At 37.3% G+C, this 26,766-nt stretch overlaps 1 protein-coding gene across 1 annotated transcript in view; it reads left to right on the forward strand.

Annotated features, from left to right (window-relative positions):
• The first annotated feature begins 2,936 nt into the window (after positions 1 to 2,936).
• Positions 2,937 to 26,766, forward strand: part of slc1a7a (solute carrier family 1 member 7a) — a 29,996-nt gene continuing 6,166 nt past the window's right edge. Inside the window, exons 1-5 of the mRNA XM_052548688.1 lie at positions 2,937 to 3,299; positions 5,797 to 5,876; positions 23,333 to 23,548; positions 25,199 to 25,241; positions 26,462 to 26,693. Of these exons, the coding sequence (XP_052404648.1) occupies positions 3,165 to 3,299; positions 5,797 to 5,876; positions 23,333 to 23,548; positions 25,199 to 25,241; positions 26,462 to 26,693 (706 nt within the window). The 5' untranslated portion in view covers positions 2,937 to 3,164. The remainder of the gene's footprint in view (positions 3,300 to 5,796; positions 5,877 to 23,332; positions 23,549 to 25,198; positions 25,242 to 26,461; positions 26,694 to 26,766) is intronic.

The raw sequence follows: 26,766 nt of genomic DNA on the forward strand, positions 1-26,766 counted from the left end.
ACAGACGGAGTCTCTATTTGATCTGAAATAATGTGATATAATAACCACATTAACTTACTATTAGCTTGCAACATACAGGTCAGCAGCAGTAGGAACGGCAGGTCTAAAACTTCATGAACACTTGGTTTGATAAGCGTAACTAACTTATTGCCATAGATGGATGATTTTTTTTTTTCTTAATAGTGTTGAATATTAATTCAAAAATAAATCTTTGAGACAATAATTTATACAGTTGAATGCACACGTGCATGAAAAAATCAATGAATATTGTTATCAAAAGACATTTAATTTGCATGAGGTTAACCTTTGTGCCTCTTCTACTTCTATCATGTATTGTTTTATGACATATGATGCTTTTTTAAAGATCATAATTTTGTGTATTTGGTGTAACAGAATATGTTGACATGCTTCAATGTTAAAAAAAAAACACATTACTTTTCAAATACTGTACATTATTGTAGGTCCTCTATGCCCCGCCTCTCTCAGACACGTCATTTTCTACAAAGTCCCTCCTTCAGACAAGAGCAGTCTTCTCTGATTGGCCAACTGACCCAGTGCATTGTGATTGGCCGAACACCGCAAGCACTCATCAGAAACTTAATCCCCTTTTGAATAATCATCAAAATAAATGTAAAAACAGTTAATAAAGTCCTTAGTTTTACCATCAGCCTAGATGGTAATGATTTGAGACTTTAGTCTTTGCCATTTTACAGATCTTCTTTATGCACCAAGAGCTTGTAACACAAGGAAAACTTGAAATCCCATCATATGACCCCTTTAAGAAGTTAATGAATTGTGGTCTGGCACTAACCTGGTTTAGATTCTTCATAGTCGTCAGATTTCTACTGTCTTGTGCAAATGTACAGCCATCAGAGTGTGCAACCATTTTTGTTCTCTCTGGGTGATATTATTACTTAGCAAGCAATGCATTAGCAGTTGAAGGCCTCTTTTCTAATGTCTCTCATTTCACAACAGCATATTTTCATTTCATAAATATAAATTTCAAAATAACTTTCTAATCGAGATGCAGAAAAGTTCAAAACTTGATTACTGTAATGCACTTTTGGCTGGATGCTCCAGTGTTTCCATAAAAAAACTGTGGCTTGTTCAAAACGCAGAGGCAGAGATCAACCAAATCCAGAAAATATGATCAAATCAGTCTAATATTCACACTCAAACTAACCCTCTTAGTTTAGTCTAAACTGAATGTATAAGGCCTGTTTTCAAATGTTATAATTTTGCAGTCTGTTTTATTTTTTTATTTACTGAACAGCATGTTCAAAAATGAATTTTGGTGGACAGCTGTGTAACAGGATTGTGGTCTGAACTGATGGGGTGAAACAGATACGATAACAAATGATGCTTGCAATTAAATAAATTTAGCATTGTTCACATTTAGTTTAAGTCTGGTCATTGATAAATCTGTGTTTCTTCAAGTCAAATGTTTTCATATCATGCACAGTCAGTGAAGAGACAGGTCTCTTTTGTGTTATAAGAGGGTCATCTCATTTTCCCCGTTGTTTGGTTGATACATCAGACATCACAAGACACTAGTGGCATTTCTTACTCTCTTTATTTTCATTTTGTTATGGGATACATGTGCAATACCAGAAACTATCATAACCATAGAAGGTTTGATTACTCATTACATGCTACATTACACTTGAGGCATATATATATATAAATAAATACATATATAAAACCTAGAACGCAAAAAAAAAAAAAAAAAAATGGAAGAGAAAGCACAGCATTATTGATCTTCTGAAAGCATAGAGGGACCTCTGCTGATTCTGACCCACTAGAAATCATTCATAGATCACTCATGAAGAATAAGAAGAGGTAATATTTCCTGACTAAATTAGTGATATCAAATAGAAATAAGTTTTTGACCTGATAGGCTGATGGCTATCTTGTTGTTAGTAATCTTGCCTTTTTGTGAATCCCCATCCTTTTGTACACTGTGTTGAAGCAGAAGTTCAGTGCAGCCTCTGAAAATATCACGAAATATGGGGAATATCACTATATAGACTATATTTAGGAGACATTTAACACCAAAATGAGTCCATTCAATTTTTGAGGTTATTAAAAATATTTTTCTTTTAATTTATTATTCTCAAAGGCAATTTTCATTACTGAAATTCTATTGTTTTTTAATACTGTGGTACAACGATTAAATGATTAAAACTGCAAAAACTTACGGTAGTAAAACAAATACAATAATAACACACTGTAAAATATAAATAAACATACTGGTACTTCTCTTCCAGGACATTTTTATTAACTTTTTTAAGCTTTGGAATTTGAACAATATATCATTCATTTTCTTCAATCATTCATTCATTTCATTTTCTTTTAAGTTAATACAAATTCACTGGAAATAATATCACAATGCAAAAAAATAAATAAATAAATAACAAAAATCACAAAATAGCCTTTATTTATTTAGTGCAATTTGTATAATTATTTTAAGACCCATAGGTGTGCAGCTTTCCCCTGAATCAACATCATGTGATATTATCATTATAAATGATCTCAGCATGTACTTCCTGTCTTGAACTGGCATGAAGGTGCAGACTGAGTGAATAAATGGACTTAGATACAGTTTCCCATCATCCACTGGAGGGTGCACAATCACATACCTGTAACTACTGACAGAGCCTTGGCAACCCTCTGTCTAAACCCCCTGCTGTGTAACATCTACACCGAGTCATGGCACTTGCTGCATTTTTATGTTTTTTCCCCTGTTTTATTACATGAAACAATCCCCTTTCCAATTGTTCAGAGATCTTTAATCCATCTTCAGATCGGCTTAATGCAGTGCGCCTCTAATAGGATCGCTGGTATTAACCTCTGGGACAGTACCGCCAGCTGTCCCAGAGCCCCCTATTGGCCACGCTGAAGTACAGGGTGAGGGGTGTGATGGGGCAGAACGAAGAGAGACCGAGAGAGAGAAGAGTAGTGTGCTAGTGACTGGAAAGGGTGATGGGATTTTGTAGTGACCAACGGTGGATTGACAAGTGCTTTTTCTTGGCGGGACATTCATTATCACCATTACTACCTTCCTAATTTACTCCTTCGCTCTCTGCATGTGTTTCTTTTTGTCCCCTCGGGGTCCGGGTGTTTGTTTGTCTGACTGAGCGGTCAGTAGACGTGGACGTGTCACCATGGCTCTGGGTGCGGTGTGGGGCCGTGTTAAAAATGTGTGCCAACAGAACGGCCTCCTCATCTTGTCAGTGTTGGCCGTGGTTATCGGATGCCTGCTGGGCTTCTTTCTGCGCTCCAAACACCTCTCGGAGCAGGTTAGTTTTGATTTCTGCACCTCCTGGACACATAACAGTCAATGTTTCCATCTTTCCTGCAGTGTCTCAACTTTCCTGCCATCTGATCTTAGTTAATGGCAGATATTAATTGTATAGCTAAAGTGACAGCAGCTAGAGATGAAGATAGATTTTTTCAAATTGCATTAAAACTCACACATACAATGACCTGAATAATACACACTTTCTTTAATCAGTATGTTTTTAATAGCAAAATAGCAAAAATAGCGCTTCACTGAATTATCTGAATTAAAATCCTTTTTTTTCACTGATTAAAACACTTAAACCTTTTCCCTCCAAATCAAAGTCATGTGGTGCAACCAACATGCAGAAAAAATAAGACAGGAAATTATTTCATGACTTTGTGTCAAGGTCAATACGTTTCTTTAACTATCAAATCTATTCTTTTTTATGACAAGGCAAGGTCACATTATATCAATGTATTGATATTTGGTATTAATACGTAACTTGTGCTATTTGTATATATAAAAAAAAAACTTTACCTTGAAAAAAAGACGTACTGCATTAAAATATTTTTTGTTAATTATAAAGACGTGTACACTCAAATGCATTCAACTGTTTACTTGATGGTTGCACCAAATGGCATTGTAATGTTTTTTTTTTTTATGGTATAAAGGTTTTTCAAAACCAAACGAAACCAGTGTGAAAAAGTGTTTTAAATTAGATTAATACAATTTTTTTCTTTGTTTTACAATGGACATTTGTATATGTTAACTGATCAAAACAAAACAGTACACAGAAATACAAATGGCGTAGAATTTACTTTGACACAGTTTTCACTCTGAAACTTCTAGTTACATTTACAAATAATTAAATAAAAAATATAGACATTTGTATTTATATGTTAACATTTATATAAAAAATATTTATTTACAACTTCGATTTTTTTTTTACAGCGCATAAAATATCAGATAACTATACATTTTACAATAATCTGTCTAGAGTACTGAGTCTGTTCACTAGCTGTTTCATTGATTGAGTGAGATGTGCTCTCCATCAAAGCTCTCTGTCATCACGACATGAGAAAAGCAGGCATCTAGTGACCCTGAGGATTATCAGTCAGTCATCTGAAACGTGGAAGCACTATTACAGTAAGAGACTTCTTCACTGCATCAATCATCCATAGCCTCTGCTAATACCTAAGAAGACAAATGTGATCAGTTGACACTCAATTTTGACTACTGATTATTTCATTGAGTTGAAGTTTGTCACTATATTTTCCATCAGTTATTATGTTTAGCAGTAAGCTCTGGCATCTCTGTCCGTTTAGATTACGCCACATGGCAGCTTTACAGACTTTACATGGCTCAAGTCAGGGATGCCAGTGGCAGATGTAGGGGCTCGGTGCCAGCTGTTTTTATGCTAGCATTAGCACAGGAGTGCCAATGATGCACAGCCATTTGTCAGCATTGATCATGATGCTGCTTGGACTACGGCCCTGATCTCAGCTTTATGTCCCTGTCCCCTCCTTAATGCAGACTTGTAAGCGCTTTAACACCAGCATCATGACACTCAGCTCCCTTCAAACACAATATGGTCTTCAGTAAGTCTTTCTCTTGCTTAAAGGCTCTTCTGCACATTATAGATTGTGACTCATCCACATTATTTGTGTGGCACAGTTAACTTGGCACTATTACTGTACCAGCCACAGAAAGTTGTTTAAAAGAGACATCCGGATATGTTCTATGTTGATAATTAGTGGTTTCAAATCATATTGCATTTTATGAGTCACGGATCAGCCTTTTGGATCAGCAAGAAAAAAAAAATTATATCAATGTAAATTTTGATTTCTGTTTATTAAAGTACAGTTTAAGTACTTCTTCAATACCACAACAAAAACAACCGCAAAATAAAATGTCAAACATAATTAAGTGAATACTCAGTAAAAAGTGAAAAAATCAGTGAAAAATAAATTACAAGCATATAAATACAATATACCAGAGCTCCAAATAAAATAAGGTTTAACTATGTTATTCAGATACCGAAATTTAATAATATAAGTGTAAATTAACAGTTTTCACTATATAAATTAAATACAGATTCTTTTTTGTTAAAGATTTGTTGTTTAATGAGCATTAATGAAATACAGCAGGAGGTACTGTTTTTATAGGCTGCTGTCACTTTAAGACCTGATGCACACATCCAGTATGATGATACACATCCAATATCTTCTTTATTTCTGTGTTTACGAAAATGATTGTGGAAAGGGGTTTTTTGAGATCATGTTATGTGTATGTGTCTGGTCAAGAGCAAGGAGATGCGAAAGACGAATCAACTCTGTGTGCCTCCATGTGTGTGCGCCCAGAAAACAAGGTTTGAGTATCTCTTCTGCCTCTTGTTGCTCTGGAATGGCTTCAAATGCTTTGAAGCTGTAAACTAGCCAGACCCAAAAACATAGCCTACAGTGCACTTTGACTCTATGATAGACCAATTTTGTGTGGTTCTGTTTCTCCTGAAGGAGGTGAAGTACTTCCAGTTCCCAGGGGAGTTGCTGATGCGGATGTTGAAGATGCTCATCCTGCCTCTAGTAGTTTCCAGGTAAAAGAGAACTAAATTTACTCCTTCTTGAGGTCCCTGTTCGCATGAATCTTATTATGAGTTACTTAAATGTCTAAAATCTATCAATCTGGTAAAGCATGATAAAACATGATAGCCTAAACTTAGCCTAGACTATACTATACAGCTTCTGTTTCACAGATCTGTGGATCAATATGCATTAGTATAAAAATAGCAAATCACAATCTATATTTACATCTACAAGATGCTTATCCAAAGTGACACACACACAGTACATTGCATTCACATTATATCAGTCCATGCATTCCTTGAACTCATGACAATGGTTTTGCTAGCGCCATGCTCTACTGTATAAGCTGCATGAATGCTGCCAATCATATTATATTATTCCTTCTGTGGAGCTCAAAATGTTTTATCGAATGCCTGCTATTTTCCACAGATAATCAAAAATGCATGGTGATTTATACTGGCAATCTCTAAAAGACATGTGCATTTAAGTCTTCTGAGCCCATATGATATAGTCATATAAAAACTGAGCAAAATTAAAACTATCATCCTTTCAAACATGACACCTCTAGATGTCAGTGACATCACTGCTTCTTAAATATTCAATATATTCTAAATATTATTTTATTATAAATATCAGCAGAAAGGAAGATTTTCAGTGAATAACAACTGAAATGATGCATGTTACTCAAGCAAAGCTATCGCATGGTTTCATAGAGAAGACCTATTGTTCCTATGCACTGACTTTATGGTTGTTTAACACTTTCTTGTATCTCCAATCACATTCATTGCATTGAAAACAGCAGTTCAGATTAAAAAAAAAAAATCTGTTGTGTTCAACAGTAGATGGTAGGGGTGGAACGGTGCGCAAAAATCACGGTTCGGTACGTACCTCGGTTTTAAAGTCACATTTCGGTTCATTTTCGGTACAGTAAGGGAAAGAAATTCAAACATTAAACTGCAGGTTGTTTACTACTATAAACTTTTTAACAATTTGTTTACACTTTTTTTTAAACACTTTAATAATATATATATATATATATATATACATATTAAAAAATGAATAAGAAATAAAATAATGCTGCAATGATCTCCACTAAATAAAATCAAACCAATATCACATAATAAAATACAATGAAAAATATAAATAAATAACTATGATTACAGTGCAGCATTACCAATCCCAGCTAGTAGGCCTGCTAATATTTAAAAATATATATATAACTTTTAGTATAAAAATATATATAACTTTTCCAAAGTGTAAAGTGCAGCATCTACAGTTTCAGTTTTTAGACCTGCACAGATTTCATTATAGCATTGGCCCGATCGGAATTAAGAGCAAAGGTCTGTTTAAATGCCGACGGGAGCTGTGGTTGAATAACGGTCGTATTGTTCCTAGTTGTAGTGATGTTCACACTCGCGTGATGCCTTTTGAAAACTTTAGAATCAGTTGCAGGGCAGGATCAGGCGGCAAGGAAGTCGACCGTAAGTTGAAGTCGGGTGGGGGCTGCCATCTTTTAGCAGAACTTCACTTGCGTTAGCATTCCCATTGACTCCCATTCATTTTGGCGTCACTTTGACAGCGAATAACTTTACATCTGAGGCGTTTAAAGACTCCGTTTGTCCATTATTTATTTCTAAAGATACACGACAATGTATAAAGGGCTCCATTACCTTCTATGTTAGATTATGGCCCCGTATAAACAGTTTTTGTAAAAAATATGCTAACGATTGCGTCATAACCATTCGTCTCTCTGTCGCATCACCGTACAGACAGGAGGAGAAGCTCGCAGGCAATTAACTTAATATGGCGTACTGGCGTTACATTTTAAAATACTATACAGAATAATTAATCAGAATACTTACTCCTGCTCACTCACGACAAATAACTCCCCGCTCAAGCTCACCGTCTCTGCAAGATTAACGATGGCATTTCGCACGCACAGCTACTAGAAGATTTACATCTTTCAGACAGGTTGCTGACGTCATCAAGCTTCGTTTGAGTCAGAAACGGAAGTGCTAAAAAACACAAAAAATGGGCTTCACTTGTCTCAATTGAGTTCCAGTGGGGTCGCTGTGTCCATTTCTTTTACTGTCTATGGGCGGGATTTGCGCTGAACGCAGAGACTTCCGCCACTTAATATGTTCGTGTGGAAACACGAAAATTTACCTATGTTCCGCGCACAAAATATTGCATTCGGTCATTCGGTACACACGTGCACCGTACCGAAAGCCCTGTACCGAAACGGTCCGGGACGAATACACGTACCGTTACACCCCTAGTAGATGGTCATGCGTTTTCGAAACAACATTAGAGTGAGTAAATGGTGACACATATAACGTTTCTTTGTAAACTAACCCTATAAAGCATGAAATGTTGTAAACTGTCAGTATTGGTTTAAGATTCAGCAGCCATTCTATTATCTACAATATCTACAACTGGCAACCACAAGTGTGGAAGAAAACTATCCAAACCAAATGATCACATGCTGGATTAACTTGCCTGCTCTGGTGCAGCAAAGTCTTAAAAGGAAGTGGATTCTCATTCCAAACACACATTTCCTTCTGGGTCAGTGTTCCAGATGCCCAGTGAACATAAACACACGCACTAGAGAGTCATTACGCAGGGTCAGGGTTGTTAATTACCACTAATCTAAGCAAGCTAAGGACCAACTGCATATGCACAGTAGCCAAGACATCTCCGATCAGACACCAAAGCATACAATGACCACAGACTAAATATAAAAAGGTCAGGTTGATGTTGACCTAAATGTAGTAGTTGGCGTCAAATTGAGTTAGGAAGTAATTTGGGTTATGAGAACCTTCCTCATCAGGGTCCGAGATGGAAGATCAGTCAATGCCTTGGCTGCTTTAAAATGAATAAAAATGTCATATTAATCAAATGGTATGCTAGGGCTTAGGGGCCAAAGCAGGGTTTGCGTACTGTCCTCGTTTCAATGCCATCTGCTTACCAGCAAGACTGGAAACCAGATTATCCCATGAACACACCGGCCACAATCAAAGGCCCTTTCTTATCCCTGTGTGCCGTGCAGACACGCAGAACAGTTTTAAAAGTCACCAATGGGGAATTAATTTTAACAACACAAGAAACTGAAAAATGCTATTAAAAACCTGAAGTGAATAAAATATCCATGCAACAAGATGTAAGATATATTTTTTTCCAGAAACAAATATATTGTAAAAAATTTAGTTTAATAAAAAATATTTAAAAAATAATGTATTTCATATCCCAAAATATGTATAATGTAATTCAGGGGCAAGAAATTCCATTTCGAATCGTGCAGTAGCCTACATTCAGTATAAAGGCAAAAGTGGATGGAGTAGCCTAATAGAGATCAAAATAGGTTTATTCATGTTTTAAAAAAATTTATCTAGATGTGTTATATGTCCAAATAAAGTATTTCTTCAAATGTAAGATGTGAACGTATTTTTATAGGCTTATAATGGAGGGCAACATGATTTTAAATGGTTTCAAAAAGAAAAAAAAAAACATTCATATCTGTAAAACACATTTTAAAAAATATACCAAAAATTAACAAAAGTAGGTTGTTATAAATTATATTTATGTAAATATATTTTGAAACGTATCTTTACAAAAATTTTCTAGAGTTTCCTTAGTGACAGTTCACAATTATTTATTCATTGAAATTTCCTTAAATGCTTTGTTTTCATGTATACACGTACAGCTTTTTGTGTGACATCTTTAAATTTTGTATTTTGTATTTTGTATTTGTGAGTATTACAGCTTTTGGAAAAACTACTTGTGATGAGCTTTGATGTTTTTTTTTTTTTTGGTGGTTCTCAGTGTATTGTAAAGGTAGATTTTAGTACTTTATTAGGTTTGTATAATAGCACTGTAACTGTTAATGCAAGTTTATAAATGTTTGCCAGCATATATTTCATGCCACAGATCTGGCAACCACTGCTGGCTCTTTGTGTGTGTGTTTCTCATTGGTCTATAGGCAAATACTGTTACATGATAGATCCTTTAGATGTTCTGCCTTTGATAACATGCAACTTTCTGAGTCCCAATCAAATCCAAATCTCCATTTTCTGTCGTTCTGCATTTACATTTTAATTCATAGATGTGCAGAATGAGAATCTGTACAGAGCATGATGCAGGACACATAATCCTCTCACATGTTAAAGAAGTCTGCTGTAAGCCATTTTTCATTTTTAATGCTGGATGCTGCTGTTGTCATTGCGTAATGATTGCATCTATATGGAGAAAAATCAATAGACATTTTGAAAGATTAAGGCACGTCTTTTTTTTCAGCTCAGCTGCATCATAGTGGCAGATTGATAGTTTTATGAGATTATGTTCATATGTTCTAACATATGGTTTTTTCCCATTCTTTTGGAGGTTTTCTAAAATGAGGAGATAAAGTATCGTCTTTTGTGTTTGTTCTTTTAAGCTTGTAAAACCATGATCCAGATCTATTAGATGAGAATATAATATAATAATTTGATTTGATAATATAAGATGATAATATAATATAATAATTTTATTTATTTATTTGTTTGTTTGTTTGTTTTTTGGTAACACTACAGTTAAGGACCAGTTCTCCCTATTAACTAGTTACTTATTAGCATGCAAATTGCTGCTTTTACTTTACTGGCTGTTTATTAGTACTTATAAAACACTTATTAATGCATGACCATATTTTAGATCCCTTAATCTGCGCCAATATCTACATTTTACAACTACCTTTCTAAATATTAATATTTATTGAATCAAAAGTCACAGTCAAACCTCCCTTGGGTAAATAAAGTCAAAATGCAGAAACATTTTTTTATTTAAATCCTATAAGATCTTAAAAACTAGTTTATTTTATTTGTACAAGATACTTTCTTCTTGTACATTTTCCTTTATTATTTTGGCTGACATGAGTCCTGAACATTAGTGTGAATTTCTGCTACACCACCTCAGAAATATGACACCCATGTGACCTGCGTGGGGAAAAGGTCCAGGCGCAGAGCCTTTATCTGGACTTTCCCATCTCCAGGCAGGATTAGGGTAATGCTCTTGTCAAACAGAGGTGCTTCACAGAAAGCTCCAGATGGTCTGGAAGTCCTGCTGGCCGCCTGTAGCAGAAACACATGCAGGGTCAGACAGCAAGGGGCTTAACACACATGTACATACACTATTAGCATATACTGTATGAGCGCCTGCTCGTGCACAACCAGCACTTAGTACAAAACACTGCTAGAAAAGAAAACAAGTAGGCCAATGGATTATTAGACACTACATTATAGAGCGATTAAAGTCACTAAACAGACTCATTGGAGTTGACATGAAATCAAAATGAACTCCTATTTTCCTAAAAGGATATTCATTGCAAATATTACTGCACTGCATATTATTCTCCAATTTTTATTAACAATATCTAAACATTCTTAAAACAAGATGCAATTGAGGAGCAGAATGACACAAGGTATTAAGTTTTGATCAAAATTAAGTGATTTCCTTGTTTACTGTCAGATATTATTTTCTTGTTTCAAGCACAAAACAATGCATTTTTATAAATTTTTCAAAAAACAAGACTTAGGTCCAGATTTGCTAAACAGGCCAAATTAGCATTAGAGTGCAATCCCATAAGACATGCTTTTTTGGGGTGTTAAATAATGGTACAAACATCAGTAATTAGACGAGCACAAATGTTAGCAAATCACGTTGCATGATTCATTTGAATTGTCTCCTCCCATAAATTTTGTGTCTGAAAGGGAAACTCCTACAAATGCATATTCAGTAAGGTCAGGCACAAAAATAAAAATAACTGCAGGGATTTATTTTATATGTTAAATTGACTGGGCCCGTATTCATAAAGAATCTTAATGCAAAAAGTAGCTCCTAGTGACAAAATTCTAAGAAAATTCTTAGAAATGTGGGCGTTTACTCTTAAAATTAAAGAAAAATCCTAGTAAAGAAAAAAGTAATTCAGAAAGCATCTTAACCCTTAAAAGAGGTCTTAAGGTCAAACTTGTTAGGAACACAGACGAGGACTTTTAAGAGGCTTAAGAGTTTCTTCAGCAGAGGAGAAAATGGCAGAAATACGAAGAGGCAGAAGAAATGTGTTGCAGACAATGGATGACAGTGAGTTAATAAGACGATATAGATTAGATAGTGTCTTTCACATTTTCTAACTGTTTTTAAATTAATTTTAAGTAAATGTTTTAATCATTTTAAAAGTTTTAAAATTGCTTGTTTTATTTTTGTTATTATTTTTCTTCATGATTATTTTACTTACTTTTATGTAAAGCACTTTCCATTACCATTGTGTACGAAATGTGCTATATAAATAAACTTGCCTTGCCTTGCCTAGATCGTGCAGCGATCATGTTTGTGACTGATCTTATTAGAGATGTGTTAACAGAAATTAAAGTAATCACTACATTACAATATTTGGCAACTGGGAAAATGTAACAATGCAATAGTGATGATTTGGGTCTGTCACAAACTTCTGTAAGCAGAGTAATCACACAAACAATTACAGCACTTTCAGAACATCTTATTGTGTCACAGTTCATTTCGCTTCTACTGGACATTCCCTCAAAAAACTGCATTTATGAATATAGCAGGCTTATAGGTGCGCACCACCAGGGGGAATGAACCGTTAATAGTTTGTGCTATACGCTCCCATGTCTGCTTCTTGTCCCTTGCTGTGACACCCGGCCCGAATTTTCCTTTAAGAATGGCCTTGTGTTCTTCCACTAACTGGGCAAACAGTAAACACTGTTCCTCTGTCCAGTTCGATTTTCTTGCCCTTCTTCATTTTGATTACATGTTTGATACATTAAAACCAACATTCAAACCGCCACTTAAATAGGACAGCAACCACTGTAATTAGAAAGAGTGGAACAATTTCTATCATTCTAAGCCAATCAAATACCTTCTAGGAAATTAAAAGCATGGTAAATAAAAAAATGATTTATATACACCCATATAATGTGTGTGTGTGTGTGTGAGAGATAGAGAGAGAGAACGGTCAAATAGGATAAATTACGCATGTAATTCAAAGTGAGCATTAGAATACACCCTATACTTAAAATCACTCTTTTTTTCCATTCTTGTACAACCAACCAATCACAGTCTTCAAAAGATTGTGTCATACATAGCAACGAGATCAACCCCGCCTCCTCACTAAGATGAAAGTTTTTGTCTTTTCCTTACTCAGAGTTGCTCTCAGATCGGTCCCGAATTGCTCTTAAGCTAAGACTCCTACGTAAAGGTTTTTGAGCTAAATTAAAAGTTTTCTGAGAGGATACTTAGAATCTTTATGAATATACGGGCCCTGATGTAGTTAGGTTAGGCATTGCTCATTTTGGTTAGCAAAGGACGTCTCATATGACAGCAAAGATTTCATTGATATCAAGTTCTTTTTAATGTCTCTGTGTGAAGCAGTGATCATTTAGGCTTTTGTGTCTTACAGTTTTTGTTTGTTTCATAACACAGAATGAAGCTTTACAAATCCACTAAACAATGGAGCTCATTTAAAATAATGAATTCAGATCTAGGAATTTTGACAGGTTAATTGATCTTCCATCAATGGATGCAATGATGGAGGAGCAAATTGAGAAGAAAATGGAGGAATCAACATCTCAACATAATAGCAGAATTATGATTGCAATGGGTATTGAATGATAGAGGATTTTCTTTTGTCTTATTTAAATTAGCCACCCGAAGTCCTTATCAGGGACTCATTCAAACTGAAATAGCTCTATGAATGTCAGTGATAAAGCACTTCTGAATCAGTGTCTGATACTTCATAAGGTATAATCACTTTTAAAGTAAGTAATGTATACCCATTTAATTTATTATAAACTCTTATTAAGCCTCTATAATGCTGAAGCTGAGTGTCTATAATAAAGTTAAGAGCGCTGATGATGAATTTTCCGGGGCTGGGGCTAATGCTAAAGCTAATAGCTCATCTGACATGGCTGAGAAAATTTCAGATGCTGCTCTCGCAATCTTCTGAGAGATACGTAAAGAGATGACCGAGTCAATTTTGCACGGAGCAAACGCCCACTTTGATGCTTTTGAATTCAACTTTCCGAAGCTTGTGACTTCTCAGGTTGAGCTACAAGCTCGGGTTGCTAATTAAGAGTTGGCGACCAGTGACTTTGAGGCAAGAATACAGGGTTTAGAAACCAAGTATTCAGAGCTGTCTAAACAAAACAGTCACCTCCGTGCTAAAGTTTTAGAGCTAGAACCTTAGTCTAGAAGACAAAATATTAAGATCGTGGGGATACAAGGAGTTGAGGAGGCTAATTCCCCAATCGCTTGGGTATTTCCCTCATCAGGATAAAGTGGATTGAGCGCATCGTTCTCTTCAGCCTAAAAAGGCCGGAGGCTAAATGCATCATTTTTAAGAGAAGGAGCTAATTCTGTGCCGTGGGAGATTGCAACAGTCGGAATACAAGGGAAAAAAAGTCCTGATCTTTCACGATTATACTAGCAAAGTGATGACTCAGCGGAATGCTTTTGGGATGTAATGCAAAACCCTTTTCAAAAAAGGAATCAAGTGACTATTAAAGCAACTGAGAAGCATAAGTTATGGTGAATTTGGAGAATTCAATACCCTGCTGACAGAAATTATTCCTACTATACATATGTTCAAAAATCTTACAGTAGAATACATTTTTTAGTCCAATTTCAGTTAACTTCGCATGTTACTGAAGCATATTGATCTGCAATCACAGTCCCCTTATACCATGTTTATTGATCTCTCTCTCCCGAAGCAGTCTTATTCATGGCATTTCATTCCATCTTTGCTGGTTGACAGTAAATTTGAAGACTATATTATCACCAAGTTAAAAGAGTTTCTAGAGTCTAACGATAATGGGGAGCTGTCAGATTCTACACTCTGGGAGACTTTAAAGGTTGTCATGCATGGGCACATCATCTCCTATGAATCTAATGCCAAAAAAGGGAAGAGAGAAATGACTTATAGATATACAAAGTGTTCTTCCTATTCTTGAATTGGCGTACCAAGTGTCAAAGTAATCCGTAGATTACAACAAGATAGTGAAACTTAAGTATGAGTATAATTGTTTTCTTGGAGGTCAAATAAACAGTCTATTTTTGAGAATGAGATAGAGATATTTTGAAGCGGGTGGTAAGCCGGATAAGCTTCCGGCAAGACAACTTAAAGGGGCTCAAGCCTCTAGGTCAATCCATAGATTTAAATCCAAGGATGGCACCCTGTTAACCAACCCCAAAGATATTAGTCCTGACCTGGCTAATTATAGGCCAATTGCGCTTCAAAATTTTGATAGGAAAGTTGTCACAAAAATTCTGGCTATTCGGCTTAACAAACATCTATCCTCCATCGTTCATCCTGACCAGACCGGATTTATCCCTGGCTGATTTTTTACTTACGTTGCTTTCTCAACACAATATCTAATAGCTTATCACACAAAAGCTAACGAGGCAGCAATTCTGTCCTTGGATGCAAAAAAAGATTTTGATCAGGTTGAGTGGCCTTACATGTTGGATCATTACAAAAGTGGTCTCACTGTTTCAACTCGGTGCTGCCTTAAAAATTTAAGCTTAGTCAACTTGAAATATGAAATTAATGAAAACATGGAGCTGACTAAACTTAAAATTTTAAGGCAGCACTAACACTATTTTAAACTCTGTGACCGCGCTAAACAGGGTGGAGTGTAAAGTTTCTGTTATATTTAAGAAGAGGTCAGGGTTACATTGTTTCTTTTAATGACACGAACAAGCACAAATCGAGCACAAATGAATGGCACCGGTTTGGCGGGATTTGGACCCGTCACTGGTCCGTTTTGTATTTGATATTTTTGAGGACGGGAAATAGATACAATGTAAATTTGAACAGCACAAACCAGCACAAATTCTGCACAAACAAATGGCACCATTTTGGAAAGATGGGGTACAGAGTGACTGTTCATTAAAAGTTTATTTGTGTTATATAAAAGTAGCGGTCATAGTTACAGGGTTTCTTTTAACAGCACAAACCAGCACAAATAAATGGCACCAGTTTGGAAAGATTTGGACGGCATGGGGTGGAGAGTGACATCATTCTACAGAATTGTTTTTGTTTTTTCTGAGAAGGAGACATATATTTGATGTTCATTTCAACAGCATAAACCGGCACAAATCAAGCACAAATGAATGGCACCAGTTTTGTGCGATTTTGACGAACTGGGCTCCAGAAAATATTAAGGCTATATCTTAGGAAGGAAAATAAATACAGTGTTTGTTTTAATGGCACAAACGAGCACAAACAAACTGTGCTGGTTTGGAGCAATTTGGACAACATGGGGTGGAGAGTTACGTCACAAGGTCAAAAAATAATGTTTAATATCTCAAACATCAAACTAGCACAAACGGTAGTTTTTGCAGCACAAATCAGCACAAACATAGCCCAAATGAATGGCATAGTTTTGGTGATTATTTATTCTTATGGGGTGCGAACTTCGTGGAGGTGCCAGGAACCCAGACACCATGCAAGCGGGACCAACGGAACCACCACTGGGATAAAGGTACCCAAACAGGAACTCAGGCGGTTAGTGAGCGGACCGGAGAAGAGTCTGAGTGTGCGGTGCAATGCTTACCTGGTTCCACAGGTTGGCAGCGGGTACCCTGAGATAGAGAAAACAGCTCTCTCATCAAGATTTTCCAGACTGTCCACATGGTCCAGGCGGTTAGTGAGCGGACCGGAGAAGAGTCTGAGTGTGCGGTGCAATGCTTACCTGGTTCCACAGGTTGGCAGCGGGTACCCTGAGATAGAGAAAACAGCTCTCTCATCAAGATTTTCCAGACTGTCCACATGGTCCTCCTCCAGGGGAGGAAGAGGATCCTTCCTCGCTCTCTGGTTCACCCATTCAGGGCCTCTCTTGCTCTTCCGCTCACTGCCAGGTTTGAAGGGGACCAGGATAGTTTGAGCGGCCTGCCTATGCCCAGCTCCATGGCACTGCCACAGGGGCATTAAGGAACCGAACTTGTGGACAAGTGGGGACATCGCACAACCCAGAAAACTTGCTGTGACCTTCGTTGCTCAGAGCGCAAGGTCAGTAGATGTTTGGAGTGCTTTCAGAACTTCCAGATAGTGACCACCCTCGTGCAGTTTCTTTAGTGCCTTGGCCTGATGAACCTGCAGTAACGCTGTAGCGTGTAAGGCGGAGGCAGCTTCTTCACAGGCTGTATAAGCATCACTGGCCAGATGAGTACCTACAGACCTGGGAGGAAGGCACGGTTCACCGTCGAGGGTGGTGAGGGAGGAGGAACCATCAGATCGGTTTCCAGCAGTAAAAGGTTCCGTCCATGACCTGGTGAGCTCCTCATGCATCTCCGAGATTGTCATCTACCCGGAATAGTAACATGACTCATTAATGAACACTACCTTAGTGTGTTTAATGCCCAGACACATGAGGCAGTGATCGTGACCATCACCCTTCGCCAGGTAATGATTGGATACAAAAACGCATAGGTGAAACAGCATCTTTAAAAAGACAATCCGTCGTCTTTACAAAGATGCACCTGTGTAAGCTCTTTTAGAGAAATTGCACTTTCAGGGAAATTCTCTTTTAGTGCTGAGGTGCACAGGGGAATGGCCGCTTGCAGCACAACAGGGGGTAGTGCAGTCGACTCAGGAATGACCACAGCTGAAGTGCCGTACCACTAATACCATAAGCTTCCAAGAGCACGTTGAAATCATAGCTCGTAGAATACATAGCTCACTGAAGACACTGGGTGGAGCATAACGATGTTGTCGCTCAGGGCCGAAGAAAACAGCAGGCATGCATTGCACCTGCTGCCTTTTTATGCTGTGATCAGCTGCAGCTGGATACAATAATTGCATAACAATGTGCATTGGTTCATTTAGTTTACACTCAAAGTAGAATGGTTTCTCGAAGCTAGAGTCCAATTTGTCGGTTACCGACATGATGTCGAGAGTGACTGACTGAAAGGGAACTATAAGACACATTGGATATCTAAAATGCATCTACAAAAGTCCAGGTCAGTGGGTGGTTTGGCTCTTCCAGTATTTAAACAATATTATTGGGCTGCCAGTGTTAGAGCTTTAATGTACTGGGAGAAGGGAGCACTGGGCAATCTGACCCCTGATGTTCCCTTATGGGTGTTAATAGACACAGGCCTGGCAGCTGGGATCTCATTAGCAGTGTTATTCTCCAAGTTAGACAAGCCCGCAGCTCTGAATAAGTTAAGTATTGTGATGAGTAATTCAGGCAAAACCTTAAATCAAGTAAGAAAAGTCCTGTCCCTGCCAGAGACCTCTGTGTATATACCAATTTGCTTCAATCATTCTTTTTTAAGTTTTCTTATGTCCTCCTTATTCTACGCATCTTATCTCTAAATTTGCTTTTTTATTTGAAAGCTGTCACAGCTCCAAATGAGAAATTTAAAGTGGCCTGGGAGGATGAAATGGGAGCCGAGCTTACCGACAAAATGTGGGATCGAGTCCCACAGAGGAGCTCCGGAAGGATTCAAAAGAGGAGTTACAACAGTGAATGACGAGGAGGACCAGGCCTTGATTTTATTTTGTGTTTTGGTTTTGTTTGTCCGCGGCAGTCATCCGTGAGGGGCTTTCGCCCTGTTATGTGTTTATTTTATTATTAATAAAATAAAGTTCCCACCTCCATTACATCTAGCCTTCCAAAAACTTCACAGCAGTCCCTTACACTGGGCATGATTGTGGCCGAAAGACTTATATTAAAGAACTGCAAGACATCCTCACCCAGGGGCGTCGCACCCGTGGGGGATGTGGGGGTTTTAACACCCACACTTTTCCCGGTGAGAGGGTTCGACACCCGCACATTTTCTGCAGTTTTTCCGCAGTTTTGCACAAACACCTTACTATAGTCGTTCCTCCGTTTCTCTGGCCGCTATGTGTCTGCGCTCGCCGCGGCTGCCTCCTCCCCCCTTCCTCTCAAACTTGACACCGGCTTTGAGTGTGACCGGCTGATGATTGGCTGTTCTGCCTTAAGTCCCGCCTCTCTTGGGGTGTTATCGGTCAGCTCGTGCTGAGGAGGCGGGAACTTATGGTTATTTACATCTCCCTTTTCCAGGTACTTTGAATGAGTGTTTATGCTTTAGAGGTTTTTAAATAAGCTTGATATGTGTTTGGGAAGATGTTCTGTTAATCGTTTTGTTGACATGTCGAGTGTTTTCGGTATTATATTTCGTTTTTTAGACTAATGCTAATTGCTATTATTGGGATATTGTTTGCATACCTGTTGAAGAACTATGAAATTAAAGTGTATATTATTTTAATGTTTAAAAACAGTAAATTGTTACATTATTTATACCACCAGAGAAAAAGCTTTGTCTGGGCGTTTTTTCTCTCCTTTTCTGATTTTTTTTTTTTCTTTTTTTTTTAATGTAGGATTATTTTTTTCCCAGCCAAACGCTGCAAGCCGGAAATCCCGCACAGTGCCAGGGAACTTTAAGCCCTGCATTTTGTACCCCTCTGTCAATGTGTTCATAATTTTTATTGTTTATAAACAAACCACATCCATCCCCCACACTTTTGAAAAGCTTGCTACGCCCCTGTCCTCACCTCCCTCTTTTCGAATTTGGATTATGGGCATGATCTCTGTCATGCAAATGGAAAGACTCTGATTTCTGAAATCTAACTCCATTGTAAAGTTTGCCACTGTCTGGGGATCATTTATTGGATACTTAGACAAAGTAAATCTCCAATTGACTTATAATGTTTTTTGAGGTTTAAGTACCTCTGGTTACTGATGTTTGGTACCTCTGGTTTCTGAGCCTGTATTTACTATTTTAGTATTATTAGCATTGGAATTTATGTCTAAGGTATTGTATGCATGTGTATTTTATTTTATTATTTTTCTCGTGTTTCTTCGTGGGTGCGTCTGTAGTCTGAGACAAAGTTGTTTGTTTGTTCTGTTTTATTCTGTTTTTTTTCCAAGTCTCTATGTTTGCAAGTTCCACTTTTATGAACATAATTCAAAGATTTAGTGTTTCCTGAAACCACAGTTACAACAAATATTTGCAAACATCATCACTAATGTGTGTGGTTGGAACTACAGCTCAGCTTTAAACTGAAGAAGCATAGTTTCCTGTTTGTATGACAAATAGAGAAAAAATTGCATTTGAGGAAATTAAGCAGCAGTATAAAAGACATTCTCTATCTTTTAATTTGTTAAGAGAAAGCACTGTTTTTGAAGATTGCGGAAGTGCATATGCTTTAGTATTTGGGGGAATGGGACTGAAAAAATAACTTTGAACAATTTTTGTTGAGATTGAGGAAAAAAGCTTAATAATAATGATGCATGGCCTCTTAGTGCTTCCAAGCTTTGCAGATAAATTACCCAACAAAAGTTATTACTTGTTTTTGCTTTTCTTGTCATGATTAGGACCACAGTTCCTGTAGTAACACTGTATATATGATCATACATTGGTATAAAGTGATATGATCAAAATAGAGGGATATTCCCTGTGACCAAATTGATAATAATGTCTATAGAACTACCTGAATAGTAGACTCTGTGAAGCTAAACTTGCATTGTAAAGCTTCATTTCTTTCTGTTCCATTCTGAATTGCCATCACGACTGGAATGGAATGAATTTAATGCACCAAAGATGCATCTGAGGTCAACACAGAGCAAACATCTGTGTCTTAGTCTTACGTAACTCACAGCTGAGCAAAAGGTTTTAAAGGTGGCAAAAAACCTCTCGGTTGTGGTTCCCCGAGAGGGAATGAGACCCTGTGGGAATGTGCTCTTAACTTGGGTGGGATGTTCCCCTTGATCTAATCGGGTTCCCCATTTCTGGCAAGTTGTGTGAGCAGCCCATGGCACAGTGGCATGGCTCCTTTCTGAGGAAAGGTTTGGTTTATGTCTGTTGTTTCCTTGGTGCTCACTGCTCACCCACCATGTGGACAGGTATGCGCATTGGCACAGCTCGTTTGGATTTTGTTCCCCAATGTGCCCTCTAGGGGTCGCAGCGTAGAGTTCCCTAGAACGTTAAAGGGGGGGTGAAATGCTCGTTTTCACTCAATATCCTGTTAATCTTGAGTACTTCTAGAGTAGTACTGCATCCTTCATAACTCCAAAAAGTCTTTAGTTTTATTATATTCATAAGAGAAAGATAGTCAGTACTGATTTATCCCGGAAAAACACGAGCCGCTGGAGGCGTGACGTGTGGGCGGAGCTAAAGAATCACAACCGCCAGTAGGCTTGAAAGCGTTTGGAAGTTGTGACATTACCTTGAGGAAAAAACCATCATCCAAAACAAACCATGGCTAACAGTCAGATTCAGCTGTTTATTTATGATCCAGAATCAGATCCCAAGGCTGAAACTGAACGAGAGCAGCAGCAGCAATGACTCGCTCCGAGCAGGGCTCGAACCCGGGTCTCGGCATGGGAGGCGGACGCACTAACAAGAAGGCAGAGATATTTGAAGCAGTTTTACTCACCGCCTGCGGTTCCAACACACAATCGTGACCCTTTTTCGTTGGGATTGCATCATCCTTAAGAAATAAACGATACGCAAATCCGTCGTCAAACTGGGCCTTGTTTGTAAAACAAGCATCTTCGAAATGCAGGGAAGGAACAAACACAAACACTTGCACAACTCATTTGATGCTCTGTAAAAATAAACTCCATCCACTGGTCCCTTAATGCTGTTTTTTTTTTTTTTAGTAATCTGTGCAGGGTTGTCTTGCCCTGGCAACCAAAAATACACTCCTTTTGTGACTTTTCGTGACGCTCTCGCTCTGATCAGTGAATGTCTGTTGTGCTCTCAGTGCTGTGCTATACTGGAGCGCGCTCTTCCGGGAGAAGTGTCCTTAGGACCCATATAAGGAAATTCCGCTCCATCTAACGTCACACAGAGCCATAGTCGAAAAAAACTTTCCGAAACTTGTGTCAAACCGGAAGGAGTATTTTTGGAACAGAAATACTCCTTCAAACGTACAACTTAATTTTTGAAACTTTGTCCATGTTTAGCATGGGAATCCAACTCTTTAACAGTGTAAAAAACTCAGTATGCATGAAATAGCATTTCACCCCCCCCCCCCCCCCTAAACAATGAATAGCTTTCTTTTTTTCACTGTTGTTGTACATGACAAAGCTGCAGCAGGTTGAACTTTTAAAGCAGTGCTGTCTCTTTAAATTCTTGCACACATTAGGTTTTCTTCCAACTCTTTCCGGTCCTTTAGGACTTTTTAATTCATTTAAAAATGCATTTATAGGCATACTTTTATTTATTTTTTTGTCCATTGAAGCATCAAAGAGAACTATTAACTTCTCTTTTGCATCTTATTGTACTTGATAGCTTGTACATATGTCGTGTACTGTAATTCTAGCAAATGGTTGCCAGAAAAAAAAAATTCTATAAATCAGATATCTTTGAGTTGCTGGGGATAGTGTAATCACAGTGATGATAGGTTCAGTGATGGCACCATCAAGTCATATAAAACGGATGTTGCTTGGTTTTAAGCTATCAGAAGATAGGTATTTTTTGCAGTCTACATCACATATAATGTTTGTTTCTAAAAAACCTTGTTAAGCCCATTGGTGTGAAGAATCAAGCTGTTCTCTAAGGTTTCCGAAGTTGTCATGAAGGTGTAACAGGATACTGATGTAAACAAACAAACAAACAGTAAATAAACACATAACAGAAAATAAATGCATATACATATATATACATATATATATATATATATATATATATATATATATATATACTGTATATTAACCTTTAAACATTAAACATTTCAACAATGATTTGCATTGCTTTTTGGTTGTATTTCTTTCTTTTTTTGTGTCATTATTATTAAGCTTTTTTCCTCAATCTCAACAAAAATTGTTCAAAGTTATTTTTTCAGTCCCATTCCCCCAAATACTAAAGCATATGCACTTCCGCAATCTTCAAAAACAGTGCTTTCTCTTAACAAATTAAAAGATAGAAAATGTCTTTTATACTGCTGCTTAATTTCCTCAAATGCACATTTTATATATATATATATATATATATATATATATATATATATATATATATATACTGTATATTAACCTTTAAACATTAAACATTTAAACAATGATTTGCATTGCTTTTTGGTTGTATTTCTTTCTTTTTTAATTATTTTACTAAAAGTCCGACTGACTTCTGAGTGTTTGTGTTCAAAAATATATTTCAGCATTGTATTAAAAAAATTCATTAATTAACTTTGTAATATTTTTTGTGTTATTTATGGATTAACTGTAGAGCTTGAACAATGAATATAATTTAACTGTTTTGAGATTATTATTATTACATATTATTATAGCTCTGGTCTCTGAATTTTTTTTATCCAACAATGTTGATTTTTTTCATTATAATTTATTTTAGATTTAAATTATTTGATTTGATTTGATATTTTAGCATCTCTTCATTCAGTTGATTCATGGATTGTTTTACATATTGTTGAAAAATGTTTTTCTCTTTTCAGTTTGATGTCTGGTTTGGCAGCGCTGGATGCTAAGTGCTCCAGTCGACTGGGTATCATGACAATCTCTTATTATCTGTGGACGACGTTTGTGGCTGTGGTGGTGGGCATTGTCATGGTCGTCATCATCCACCCAGGTGGAGCTGCCCAGAAGGAGGATTCAGAGGACAGCGGGAAGCCCATCATGAGCTCCGCTGATGCTCTGCTGGACCTCATCCGGTAAGCCTGTGCTATTGAGTCTGTGATCAGCTTGCTGCCTGTGCTAGGATAGATATTGCGTAGACTTCAGTTAACTATTCAGGGAAAATCATTGTTACTTCCTTCATGTTTTCAGTGATAGAACATAAAGGGTTCCAGACATCTCACGTGCCGAGGCTTTGAGCTGTCTGGTAAACCTTGTGAGCAAAGCTCATGATAAGCCAGTTACTGTTTGCTTGAGTAAATGAGGCCGGAGTTTACCCCAGTTACTCTGTGTCACTGTTCCAGTCGGTCAGTGGAACAGTTAGTCAAGAGCTTGTCACAAACAGTTACTGGAATGTAATACGTTCATAAGGAGTCCAGACCTTAAGATAGCACCAGACCTTGAAATTCATTTCAATATACTTTACATATCTCTGTTGTGCTTAAAGGCAATTATGTAGACAGCAGTATATATACTCATACACATACACAATGCTTGACTGTTGGAAATTGTTAGTTAGTTCAGGATATGTATAGAGTATAATATTCTTAAAAAGTGAGCCACAACTTTTATATGCAAGGATGCTTGTGTTGTGGATATTGATCATGAGTATTTTTATTGCTATCTACTTGTCATTTCTCAGAGATGTAAACATAAATCCCATTATGCACAAAGGCAAAGATGCATTGTACCGTCACATGCTGTTAATTGCCATGCATAATGATTTTATTTCATTGTGAATATTTGGATTCTGTGTTAAAATATAGTGTCAGTGATGTTGAGGGAAAAGGAGAGCTTCAGTTTAGGGTTAGCTGAAGACTAAGGAATGGGGAATTCCTGCCCCATGCACTTGTCTCCTGTGCTGTGTGTCATGAGCAGAAGAGTTTATGGTGAAGACCGGAGCCTAAACTGATTAGTGATCTGAGCCTGAGACCATATGGCCCTAACTGAGGAGGAGACTATTGATGCAGCCACAAGATTACCTCAATTTGTTAGCAGTGCATTTCATGATGAAAGTCTTAGACAGGTAAAATTAGAAAGGTACCAAAATAGCATGTGATATTTGTGATCTCTACTGAGAAGTTATTGGGATTGGCGTTTCTGGGGCCCTCTGTGCTAACCAGACGCTAGGCACTTGGATTAGGATTAGTTGGCTGTGTCACAATGTGGACACTTCTGCAATGCACTTATGGTGTTTTTCTGGTGACTGGAAAGAGCATTTGCCACTATAAAATTGCATTTTGACATCACAGGCCCCTTTGAGGTGAACCTGCTCCAATGTGCACTCATTCGAGTTCATCTTAAGTGCTAGTATTATCTTTTAACTGTTAGGTACATACATTTTAAACTTCAGGTACAGAGTTGTACTTTGACTGAAAAGCTTTTTGTCATATATTCCTCTTCTTCTGTTGTGCAAGGGGTGTTTTTACAGATGCAAAAAAATACAATGGTTGGTCAACAGAAAATGTTGTGATTTTGATGTTGACCTCAATTAATTAGCTCAGTCAACAAAACCTGTTGATCCAGCCTCGCTAGCTTAGCTTGTTGGTCTACCAGAATGATCAGAACCGAATTAGTGGATGATCAGAATAAACCAGTTTAGTTTTTCAGCAAAATGCCACTGATTCTGTGTACTAACACTTAATATTCATTATAATATTCATGAAAAACTCTCTTTCCTCCATCAGCAACATGTTCCCAGCTAACTTGGTCCAAGCAACTTTTCAGCAAGTGAGTGTTTATGTTTTTCTATTTGTTTCTTGGCACAGAGAAACAATATCGTTGGGATCACTTGATTGTTCCCGCAGCTGATGAACGATAAAAACACTGAAACCAATCAGAATCAATCCTGCTGTGACGAGCTCGAGAGTTTAAAGCGGCAGACACGTGTGTGCTTAGAATAGGCGAGCATGATTTCACCAAGTACAACATGTTCCTGAATAAGCATCCTTGAACAACATTCCAATCAACCAATCAGAATTGAGATATAACTTTTCTGCATATAAGATATAACTTTTGAGATATAACTTTTTCTTACAATCAGGTTTAGGTGCTTCTACAGCCTTGTTAATCAGCAATCATTTCGCACTGATTTTAGGAATAAATTATGGGTAAGGTTAGGTTTAGGGGTAGGGGTTGGGTTAAGTCTATATTTTTGGACAATAATGTTGATCCAGGATCATCAAAAGATGTTGATCCAGGAACATGTCTCTAACTTGGCGAAATCACGGCGACCCTTAGAATAAACAGATGATATAATTCGCTGGTGTGGAAGCTAATATCGTTATCTTTATAGTTCTCGTTCTTGGTGTGAACATGGCCTAAAACTGGTAAAATATAATTTGAAAGAAATTACCTGCTGTGTACTTAAAAAGTCAACCTTTAAAAACTAAAATAAATGAAAAGCATGGTTACACTTTATTTTTAAGTGTCCTTGTTACAGTGTAATTATACATTTAATTACTGAGTAATGTTAATTTACTATATGTGCTTACTATAGTTAGGGCTAGGATTAGGATTTGGTTTAGGGGTTACTTGCATGTAATTATGCATCATTTATTGTTATTATAATAGTAAGTACATGGACTTGTAACAAGGATACCTTAAGATAAAGTGTAGCCAAAAACACTGTTAAATATTTATATTTTTCATACTGCACATTATGAATATTGTGATGCCTAAATGTACTTTTGAACTGATCGATTTGAGCTTTTAGTGTTTCATTACATTTATTTAGACAAAATAATTAAGGGGCTGTAATGTGAACTGTTTGTCAGTTATTGGCTAAAACATGGACATAATTATCAGCTCTGCCATAGTTGTATGCTTAATGTTGAAGTTAAACTTGCATATGTACAGTTCCTTTAATATTGCACTTTGCATTATTGTACTTTTTGCTGTGTAATTGTTTATATATGCCATGCTAATGATGAATTGTAATGGAACTGTAGTATCGCACAAGGAGCATCCCTATCATGAAGCCCAAACCAACCATTGGTCAGGACATACTAGACACCAGCACCAGACGGGTCTTCATTTATGGGATCCAGGATGACAACGGCACAGATATCCAGAACTTCTCCCTGGACCTGACGCCACCTCCGGATGTTGTCTTCAGGACGCTTCCTGGCACCAGTGAAGGCATGAACGTCCTCGGTATTGTGATCTTCTCAGCTACTATGGGTGAGTGGCAGCAGCAACATCTGGAATTGCACAGCTTTATCCAGTCTGTTTAATAAATACTCAGTTATTCTTT

The sequence above is a fragment of the Carassius gibelio genome, chromosome B2, assembly GCF_023724105.1.
Source record: "Carassius gibelio isolate Cgi1373 ecotype wild population from Czech Republic chromosome B2, carGib1.2-hapl.c, whole genome shotgun sequence".
Taxonomy (NCBI): domain Eukaryota; kingdom Metazoa; phylum Chordata; class Actinopteri; order Cypriniformes; family Cyprinidae; genus Carassius; species Carassius gibelio.